At 49.8% G+C, this 10,049-nt stretch overlaps 3 protein-coding genes across 4 annotated transcripts; 2 read left to right on the forward strand and 1 right to left on the reverse strand.

Moving 5' to 3' along the window:
* Positions 1-63: 63 nt before the first annotated feature.
* On the reverse strand, positions 64-6,648 carry LOC6622840 (ribosome biogenesis protein BMS1 homolog). Its single transcript, XM_002047209.4, has 2 exons — positions 4,787-6,648; positions 64-4,732 (listed from the first exon to the last, which is right to left on the reverse strand). The coding sequence occupies exons 1-2, from the start codon at positions 6,570-6,572 to the stop codon at positions 3,039-3,041; spliced, it is 3,480 nt and encodes a 1,159-aa protein (XP_002047245.1). The 5' UTR covers positions 6,573-6,648; the 3' UTR covers positions 64-3,038.
* Positions 518-3,001, forward strand: LOC6622826 (DNA ligase 1). The gene is made up of 5 exons (XM_002047208.4): positions 518-745; positions 827-1,315; positions 1,370-1,595; positions 1,652-2,428; positions 2,493-3,001. Exons 1-5 carry the CDS (start codon positions 741-743, stop codon positions 2,769-2,771), a joined length of 1,776 nt encoding a protein of 591 aa, XP_002047244.3. The 5' UTR covers positions 518-740; the 3' UTR covers positions 2,772-3,001.
* An 84-nt stretch (positions 6,649-6,732) lies between the features above and the next one.
* On the forward strand, positions 6,733-10,043 carry LOC6622976 (coiled-coil domain-containing protein 6). 2 transcript variants are annotated; one of them, XM_002047210.4, is made up of 5 exons: positions 6,733-7,065; positions 7,739-7,859; positions 7,920-8,010; positions 8,074-8,916; positions 8,979-10,043. In XM_002047210.4, the coding sequence occupies exons 2-5, from the start codon at positions 7,744-7,746 to the stop codon at positions 9,495-9,497; spliced, it is 1,569 nt and encodes a 522-aa protein (XP_002047246.1). In that variant the 5' UTR covers positions 6,733-7,065; positions 7,739-7,743; the 3' UTR covers positions 9,498-10,043. The 2 variants fall into 2 exon arrangements, with proteins under 2 accessions (XP_002047246.1, XP_032290468.1); XM_032434577.2 differs by having other exon boundaries at positions 7,742-7,859.
* Positions 10,044-10,049: the final 6 nt, after the last annotated feature.

Raw genomic sequence — 10,049 nt, forward strand, 5'->3', positions numbered from 1 at the left:
TTGTGTGGCAGCTGTTTAATTATAGCGTCATTTAAGCGCATTCTTTCAGTTTCAACTACACACTTTAATGCGGGCACGCTACATATGTCGTAATACTTCCGGATGCGCGCAATTGCATTGATTGATTTTCACTTAACAAACTGGAGCAATTAATGAAAATGCATTGAAATAGAAAGCGCCCAGTGTTCGCCGTTCGGTGTTCAATTGAGAGCTGTTGCCGTTCACGGCCGAACCGGTTGGCTGGTCCATGCGAACTAGATGAGCGAACCATTTTGGCAATTGCAACAAGTTGCCAGCTCTGCGCCAATCGATAGGCAGACATTTGCTTGGCAATTGGCCAGTACCGTTACATCTGCGCCAACTACCGTTTTGTTTTTTTTTTGGTTTATTTTTTTGTTTGCCATGGCAACGGATTACAGATTTGACCAGCCCCAAGGCTAGAGTTTTAAATGAATTTGTATAAGCAAACAATAAACAAACGAGAAATTCGTAACCACAGCAGCAGCCAGTCAATTTTCAGTTATAAATCGACAGCTGAACAGCCGGCAACACATACCCAATACCCACATTCGAATCCAGCATTAACAATATTTACACATAGAAAAAAAGCACGCTACAATAAATACAACTTTTCAGCGCAACAAAATAAAATATATTGCACACTGTGTGTGCACTTTGATGGTATCGCCTCGAGTCCGCATCGACCTTTAGTGCAGCATCTCGCCTGGGATAATAACACCATGTCGTAAGTATCCGTATCCAAGCGGTACGCACCACATTAACATTGTGGCTCAACTCTCTCCCATCCTCGACTCGCAACTCTCAGGTTGCCGGCAAAAAGCTGTGAGAGCCTCTACTCGGCCAGCTCTCGCGAATCCGCCAGCCAGATCTATCAGCGCAAGCAGCCGGCGCGCGGCTTGAAGGCCAATGGCATCCGCCAGCCCTCGATGGTGCCCAACAATGCCACCAGTGAGATACATCAGCGCGTAATGTCGGCGCGCAATTTGCGCGCGAAAACCTTTCAGAATCAGCTGGCCGATGCCCAGGCAGAGATATCCAATTTGGCGCATGAGAATCGCATGCTCCGCACCATGCACAAGCGCCAGTCGATGGCACTCAACAAATATGAGAATACCGGAGCCGAGCTGCCGCAGCTATTGCATTCCCATGCCGAGGAGCTGCGCGTCTGGCAGACCAAGCATCGCAACGTGCAAGCCGCCAACAAGGAGCTGGAGGCGAAGCTGAAGCAAAAGGAGGCACAGATTCTAACGCTAAGCGACCAGAACAGACACTTCAGCCAGCTCATCAGGGACAAGTAAGCGTTAGTTGAGCCAAAGAGAATGGTTGAAACTAATAAGTTACTTTGCAGAAATCTGGACGAACGCCAAAAGCTGCAGGATAAGCTGCGCTCGTTGGAGCAGCGCCTGCAAGAGAAGGATAACGATATGAAGCTCATGACACGCAAGGTGCAGCTGGAATCAAAGAACTTCCGCCAGCAGCTGCTCAACGAACAGAAGAAATGCAAGGAGGTCATGCTGAAGCTGGAGAAGGCCAGACTCGAGATTAGCGGCTATCGCAAGCTGGAAGAGTTTACAGTTAGTCCAAATTAAACATATACTTATTGAACAATATTGTATACGCGCCATTGCAGGTCGACAAGGCTAATCCCTTGGCCTCTGGTCGTCGCACCAAGCTGACTGCCGTCGAGGATTCGGACAAAATTGAGAAACTGGAAAAGTCACTCGAAATGCTGGACAAGGCCATTGAGAAGAACAACCAGAGTGAATTTAATGCGCTGACTGACGTCCTGGAGACCGATTCCAATTTTGACTTTGAGAAGGATGATGCCGATGAGGAGAAGAACCCAGCTCAAATGCCGGATGCTCAGGATAAGGACAAGCCAACACGCGCCAAATTGACGCTGCCACCGGCCACCACTCTGCCCAAGCCGTTGGCCAACAATGCAAACAATTCGTCCCGTCTCGGCCAAATGTTGAATCCGTCCAAGCCCAAACCCAATCCTCGTCTGCGCAGCGGCGCTAGCGGCAGTGTATCCACTCTGGCCAGCAGCAATGCGCGGAGCAGCCTGGCAAGCAAGCGCCGGGACAACGATATAAGTGCCAAGCACACTGCAGCAGCCGATGCGGCTGCCGACAAACTGGAGGCACTAGCAAAAACATTTGAATACGACTACGAAGAGGACTCCGAGCGTGCCGAGGACGAGGAGGAAGATGGCGATGCCAAAAAGTACGGAAACATGGACCAAGAAGATTATGGAACCGAAGAGGAGGAGTCTCAAAATGACGAATATGCCCCCTACTTGGATACAAAATGTGAACTGGCTGAGATGCTCGAGATGGAGGAGGAGTATGAAGATGACGACGACGACGACGAACAATCACCAAAGCCCCCAAGCAAAGCAGGCTTGGTAACTAATCAAATGATCTCTAAAGTAACCATTAATAAGTATAACAACTATTCCATAAACACAGCAAAAGGGTAATTTGCGTGCGCCCAGCATGAAGGAGAATGTGTCTGGCTTGCGAAAGCTGATCTCTGATGACTACAAGGAACGCGAGAGCTTCTTGGATATACATTGTCGCCCGAACTCTGGCAGCAACATGCGCGATGATCCCGCCAAGAAGAAGCGCAGCAGCATCAGTTCGACAGGCACCGCCGGAGTTGGTGCTGGGGGCCAAATGGTTGCCAGTCGCAAGCATGCACTGCTCGCCGCTCTCAAGGTCATCGATGACAACAAGGATGAGGACTAGTTTCAGTTTTTCTTTTTCTAGACTTTAAGCTGCGTTAAGTTATATTTTTTAATTGATTCCAAGTAAAGAGCTCCGTAGGCGCGGCAGCCGTAGCATGTGCAGCAATTGCTGGACAAGTGCTGGTCCATATGGATGGCTTGCCCATTTGTGCCAGGATTTGGTTCAGTGCGTGTTGCACCTGCTCCAGCGCCGTTGAGCAAGTAAAAGCGAGTTGTGTAAACCATTCTAAATTGTACAAATTTATTTTCACGCTTATCCTAGGGTCTATCATTTATTGTTTTTACCGCGCATCTTGCTGATGGCTCGGGAGACCTTTTTGCGCAGCTCCTTCTGCCGCCTCAGCTTGGAGGCTTCTTCGTCACGTTTTTGTGCTCGGAACTTTTGCATACGCTGCTTGGTTTCCTTGCGTTCGCGTTGGCGCTTATCCTTGTAGTTGGTCTCGATCATCTTCATCATTTTGGCCACCTTCTGCTCGTAGGGCGAGTTGATAACGGCAACGCGTTCAAGCGCTTGCCGTGGATTCTCTGGCGCCAGCTTAGGCTTATCCTTGTAGGGTAGCGCACGCTGCAGTGCCTTGGGTATAACCAACGGGCGGAAGATCTTCGGCTTGCGCACAATATCTGTATACATGCTATCCGGCTGTGCCTCGTTTTGAAGTGCTCGCTCCCGCTTCAACTGGCCCAACGTCTTCATGCCCTGCCACTGACTCTTCTGGTCTGGCGGCAGCAGCAGCGATGTGATTGGAGCATAGAAACGTGGCACATCCACACGGAACCAGGTGCGACAGAAAACAATGTCGCTGAGCAGAATCTTGTCCTCGAATGTTGCACGATAGGAGCCCTCGGGCGTGTGATGCGCCTTCTTGATTTGGCCGCGTATACCGGATACGGTCTTGATTTTGGCGCCCTCGAATTTGGCCACCTCCAGAGAGGAGGTGAACATGTCCTTAATGAACGCCGTGTTCTTGTAGATCTTGAATGGATGTCCCACCAGCTTAAGCTTTTTCATTATCTGCGACGATTTGTCCAGTTCGGTAACGCAGCCTGTGGCGGCTATGCGGAAGCCCAAACGCTTCATTTCTTCCTGATCCTGGCGCACCGTTTGCAGCGCCAAAAAGCCAGTATTCTGTGGCGTTATTGGACCCCAAAAGGTCATGCTGCAGGTCACATGATTGGGCGTATATTTCAGATAACGATGCCTCAGGTTATCCTCCACCTTGGCATAAATGGCGACCGTTTGGAATCGACGCCAGCCCATAGAGACGATAAGCGGGTCGCCCGTCTTGAGGATCTTCTTGTACCAGCGATGCTTTTTCACCTTGCAATTGACATAGCCCACATTCTCCTCGGTCATGTTGAGTGCGCCCACCAGCACGGGATAACTGGCATCGAAATTCTCCACAAACTCCGCAGGAATTGTTTTGAAGCCCAGGCGCACATATAGGCCGGCGCGGTAGCCTTCGATTTGAATACGTAGCTCGTTGTCCAGCTGGGCAAATTCGCGTTTGTTCAGTTCGCTTTGCTTCTGCGCCTCCGCCTTGAGGTCCTCGTAGAAGGAATGGTCGCCAGTGATGCGGCCGCCATCGTCCTCAGCCTTCTCGCCGCTATTGTCGTACTCCGCATCGAACTTGGCCTTCAGCTTTAGCTTCTTGGCCATCAGCTCGGCTTTTGTTAGATTCTCCTCCTCCACGCGCGTCATTTTACGTTTGGCAGCCGTAGCAGCTGGAGCAGCTGCCTCTTCATCGTTTGGCTCGTCCTCAGCGATCGCTGCTTTCGGCTTGCCGCTATGCTGCTCACCCGTCTCCAGATCCTCAAAGTCGCCATACACCTCGCTGTCCGCATCGCTCATGTCATCCAGCTTAAGCAAATTTTCGGCATCCTCCGAAGCTTTCCACTTGCCAGTCACAAAACAGTTCTTGATTAGCTCCTTGTTCGCTTCGGATAGCCAGTCGCGCGTAGCATCTGATGCGGGAAAAGTTCTAATCTACTCTAGCCTAAAATATTGAACAGACTTACCGCTTTGATACTCGAAGAAGCAGCGCTCGTCCTTGTCGCGTACGTCCTTGTCCTTCTGCAGTTCGGTTTGCTTTTTGGTGGCCACGCGAAACAGACCGCCCAACTCCTCCTCAGAATCGTCGGCATCCTCTTGCTGCTGCCTGTTGACTTCGCCCTGATTGTATACTCCGTATACCAGACGCATCAGATTGCGCGACTCCGAGTGGCGTTGCAGGAAAGCATCACGCGCCTTTTGCGCCATATTCGTTTTCCAGCTCATGTTGCTGGCCAGGATGCGTGCTTCTTCATCCTCTTCGTCGGAGCCATCGCTGGGCGCCGTGGCTCCCTTGACATCTGCCAAACTTTGATACTCCTCATCGCCAGAGGACGCATCGTCACTGTCCTGTTCCATCTGCTCGTCCTCATCGCTATTTTCATCACGCCAATCGTCGGCCGCAAATTCGTCGGGCTGGTCTTCATCACCGGAGGCTGCGTCCAGCCCCGAATCATCGGCATCGTTGTCATCTTCCTGCTCTGACTCGTCCTCGGCTTCATCTTCGCTTTTGAAATCCTTGGACTTGATAGGCACACTGTCTGAGAAGAGCCGGAACTCCTGCTGTTCAATCTGCTCATCCATGGTGGTTTTCTTGTCTATCAGCTTGTTGACTAGCGCCTCCTGCTCCGTGGCCTCGGCCGTCTTCTCCTTGTGCGAGTGTGATCCTTGTAGCTCAATGTAGACCGCATCCTTGTCGTATACGATGCCACCCACACCTGACATAGGTGCATAGAGTAGACGCTCCTTTTCCAACAGGCTACGCTTCTTCTCTGTGCCCGGCAATGGGCACGGATCAGGTATAAGGCTCAGCTCGTCGATGCGTGCGTCGCCCAGACCTGCAATGTGCACCATATGCTCCTGCTTGAGCGGCACACCGCGCACATAGCCATATAGGACAACTTCGCGATCGCACTTGGGATTGCGGCGCACCGTGTCCGTGTTGGTGATGTCCTCCACACGATCCACCAGAAGGTAGCTGTGCGCACCGCGCCACTGGAGCGGCCGGAACTTCATGACAGATATAAACCGACCCAGATTCTTGATCTCATTGCGCAAGTACTCGCCATGTAGTAGACCCGACAGATAGAAGAGCTTGGCACCGTCGTAGACCTCCGTCCAGAAGCGATGCTTCAGTTCCTTTTTGCGTTTGCGCAGCTGTTTGGGATTCTTGATCATGTCCAGATGCGTCAGCACACCCATTATCTTGGGCATGCCGTGTACCTGGCATATATTGAGGAACTCGAAGATCTCCATTTCAAAGCCATAGCTGGCATCACAGAGCAGCAGCACCAGATCCGCGCACTTGGCCACATCGATCATGGAGTTGATGTCATTGTTGCACTCCAGCAGGGTAATGCGGCGCTTCTTTGAGGTGACTATGGTGATAGGACCACGTATGTCCGTGACATTGGTGCGCGTGAAGCTCTTGATCAGATTCTTGATGAGCGTTGTTTTGCCCACTTTGGGTGGGCCCACAATGGCAATTAGCACAGGCGGCGGCTCATCGGGTGTCTGGTCGACGACGGGTATGTGCTGCTTCTTGGCCGTTAGATCCTCTTTGCGTCGAAAATTGCGCTCCGCACGCTGGGCCGAGTTGATGGCAAACGCTTTTGGATTACGTTGGCGCGCAGTCAGCTCTGGTTCCTTTTGATTGGCGTCCTTTTTGGCCTTTACCTTCTTCTTGTCCGCCTTGACGCCGGACTGGCGTGCGCGGTGCTGTTTGCGCTTGTCCTGGCCAGCATCATCGGCCATTATTCAAAATAAAATAATATAAAATTCCGCAACTGTTTATGTGTGGGATTGCACGTGCTAGCGGCGAAATGAAACAGTTTGGTATTTTAATACCAAGCTTGACATAAGGGTTTTTGACATTTTCGTTTGAAAAAGAATTCCGGTCACACTGTCGGTGCATTTTAGTTTTGCGGGCCAAACGGTCACACTGTGCTGCGAAGCAATTTTTTTCGCATTATTCATTTTTAGTTAAACTTGCAAAATGCTTTTGCGTTTTGGCAAAGTGAAAACCTATTAAATAGGCCCGACTTACTGGCACACGCATACACGTCCTTTGTACGCCAAACGCCCAGTAACACTGACAGAGCGCTGTCAAAAAATATAAAAGCTCAATACTCTCGCCCTGGCACTGGCACTGGCACTGGCAAGAAGCAGCACCAGCAGCAAAGGCGGCGCGTAGTAAAAAAAATTTTCTTTTAGGGAGCCAAACAGAAGAAGCGACGGCAGAGTTCAGGTAAATGTTAATTAAGTGTAAAGCAATGCAAAATGTTTGCCAAGTGTAAATGCAAACTTTTCAATTAAAACGACGAACAACGCCTGAACGGCAACGTTTTTGTCGGCAGCTGTTGTTGAAGGGGTCAGGCGTTGTGCAGAAGGGGCGTACGCAGGGGCGCCCGCCTGCCTCTGCTGGGGTGGGTGGCACTGGACATTCAGATTCCCTGGAGCCGCCTTCGGCGTGAGATGTATGTTCCATTCAATGCCATTGCCACTGCCACTCTGGCTGACCTTGTGCTGCTATCGATTTCTGAAATTGCATAAAAAATAGCCCAAAAAAAAGTGAAAATGAGAATAAAATAAAAAAAAAAGCAGACAGCAGAGGCAAAAATCAAGTGAACTGCACACAAGTGAAGGTTAAACAATTTTCTATGGCACGGACGCTGTTCTTTGTTTGCTGCGCTGCGCGACAACAATAAGAATAACGGCAACAACAACAGCAACAAAAAAATATTCAAGAAATAAAAGAACAACAACTGCGATCAGAGTCCCAGAAGCGCATACATTATTCTTTTGTTGTTTTTCGCTGTTTTCCCTTTTATTTTTCTTTATTGAATTTCAAGCGAAAGCAAAGTCAAGAAATTCGTTTTAATTGCCAGCGTCGCGTTGCGACTGTTTTCTCTCTTTACCAGCAGCTATGGAGAGTCCTTGTGAGTCGGAGAGCTCCCTGGATGGTGGCACAATGCTGCCGCCGAGTCCAGTTTCCCGGGAGCAGCTACAGAAGCGCATCGAGTCGCTGACACAGCAAAATAAGTGAGTGCGCCCAAGGAGTTGTACAGTTCCAAACCTTTTATTTAATTTTCTATTTCGCAGAGTTCTAAAAGCTGAGCTGGACACGTCCAAGACAAAATGCAAAGTGGTGCAGGAGGAGAATCGCTTTTTGAAACAGGCATCTGTTATAATCGTGAGTACTTGCAGTAGACACGTGTGGGCCATCTATAACCAAATGATTTCCATTAATTGACAGCAAGCCAAGGCGGAACAGGAGGAAGAGTACATTTCCAACACGTTGTTGAAGAAAATCCAAGCACTTAAGAAGGAAAAGGAGACCCTGGCGCATCACTACGAGCGCGAGGAAGAGTGCCTCACGAACGACTTGTCTCGCAAACTGGATCAGCTGCGCCAGGAGAAGTGCAAGCTAGAGCAGACGCTGGAGCAGGAGCAGGAGTGCTTGGTGAACAAGCTGATGCGCAAAATCGAAAAACTGCAAGCGGAAACAGATAACAAGCAGACCAATCTCGAGCAGCTGCGTCGCGAAATGGTTGAGCTGGAGAACACACTCGAACAGGAACAGGAGGCGCTGGTCAACAAACTGTGGAAGCGCATGGACAAGTTGGAGACGGAGAAGCGCTCACTGCAAATAAAACTTGATCAGCCGGTCTCTGATCCGACAACGCCACGTGATATCACCAATAATGCCAATGGCGACACCGCCACCAATCTGAGCGCACACATCCAGACGTTGCGCTCCGAGGTGCTGCGTCTGCGCGCCAATCTCGCTACCGCCCAAAAGGAGGAGAAGTCCATTAGGGAGGAGAACGCCAGGCTGCAGCGCAAACTCAAACAGGAGGTGGAACGACGTGAGGCTCTGTGCCGCCATCTCTCCGAATCGGAGTCGTCGCTAGAAATGGACGAGGAGCGCTTTTACAATGAGAATCTTATGGCTGGCGGCCCGACGGCTGCCGCAGCTGTAAATGCTCAACGACAGCGCACCATTAGCAGTCCCGTTTCGCACAGTCCCTCAAGCAGTCGTCCCCTTAGTCCCGGAACGGCCGGTCAGAACCGTTGCTATGCCTGCGGGCAACTTGTGGTAAGCACGATTACAATGTGATATCCGGACAGACATATTAACAAAATATATAAACTTTATAGAATCGTCGCGCCAGCGAGCGCTTCATCAAGCCAGCACTGCCTACGCCCATGCTGGGCCTAAACACTTCCGCACCGAATGTGTTAACCACCGCAAATCCATTGATGGCCACCGGACCCGCTGGCATCTATGGCGGCAACACAACTGGCGCTGGCGCTGGTGCTGGTACTGGCGTTGGTGTTGGCGGTGGTATGGGCGGCTTTCTATCGAATCTTAGCAGCGAACGACTGAGCTTAGGTGGTGGATTAACGCAGGGAACGGCACATAATGCCGGCGGCGGTGCTGGCACTTTCGTTGCCGGCGGCATCTTATCGTTGAATAACCAGTTAACGGGCACATCCAGCAGCGCCTCGTCCTCGTCGTCCAACTTGATGATGAACAATTCGTCCAGCGGTAATTTGGTCAACAGCAGCAGCAACTCATCCCTTTCGGCTTTTACGCCCACCAATCAACCAAGTGGTGCGGCCACGGCGTTTATACAGCCGGCCAGTCCCATGGATACTTCCACATGCAAGGAATAGTTAGCTCTGTGGCCAACATATTTTCTCTCCCACGCTCCACACTCACAGACAACACACACCACACACACGTACACTTACACACGCATACTTACATATACAGGCACGCAAGCAAGCAACCAGTTTAACAAAGTATAAAACACTAAAACCATTATGTAAGCTTCTCTCTATGGAGCGGCTCAAAGTCGCATCATTTATTTCTATTTGATATCAAAATCTCTTATAGTTATTGCGACAAACGTAAACACTTTCAATTATCTACGGTATTCCTACACATCGCTGGTGGCAGGAATTATAAATACTTAGCATTAATGTCTAAGAATGAAATGTTTTTTTTTTTTACTTTTGATCAGTTAAACTAGAAATGAAGAATAGAAAGAAAAAAGCAGAAAGCAACAGCATATGTAAAACCAATTTCCCACTTTTTCCTCGCATGTATGTGGGTCTTAAATTTTTTGAGTATGTTTATGTAAGTCAACAAATAAAGTTCAACAATTAAAATTTATCAAATTATATAAGTGGCTTAACTAAATTTGTCACTACCTTGAATCAGTT

Source organism: Drosophila virilis, chromosome 3, assembly GCF_030788295.1.
Source record: "Drosophila virilis strain 15010-1051.87 chromosome 3, Dvir_AGI_RSII-ME, whole genome shotgun sequence".
Classification (NCBI taxonomy): domain Eukaryota; kingdom Metazoa; phylum Arthropoda; class Insecta; order Diptera; family Drosophilidae; genus Drosophila; species Drosophila virilis.

Bases quoted from the DNA above. Each gene is read 5' to 3' on its own strand.
- LOC6622826 (XM_002047208.4), top strand. The intron at 1,316-1,369 runs GTAAGCGTTAGT...GTTACTTTGCAG, and splicing joins AGCCAGCTCATCAGGGACAA to AAATCTGGACGAACGCCAAA. The intron at 1,596-1,651 runs GTTAGTCCAAAT...GCGCCATTGCAG, and splicing joins GCAAGCTGGAAGAGTTTACA to GTCGACAAGGCTAATCCCTT.
- LOC6622840 (XM_002047209.4), bottom strand. From the start codon at position 6,572: ATGGCCGATGATGCTGGCCAGGACAAGCGCAAACAGCACCGCGCACGC. The intron at 4,733-4,786 runs GTAAGTCTGTTC...TTCCCGCATCAG, and splicing joins CTTCTTCGAGTATCAAAGCG to ATGCTACGCGCGACTGGCTA.
- LOC6622976 (XM_002047210.4), top strand. From the start codon at position 7,744: ATGGAGAGTCCTTGTGAGTCGGAGAGCTCCCTGGATGGTGGCACAATG. The intron at 7,860-7,919 runs GTGAGTGCGCCC...TCTATTTCGCAG, and splicing joins TCGCTGACACAGCAAAATAA to AGTTCTAAAAGCTGAGCTGG. The intron at 8,917-8,978 runs GTAAGCACGATT...TAAACTTTATAG, and splicing joins ATGCCTGCGGGCAACTTGTG to AATCGTCGCGCCAGCGAGCG.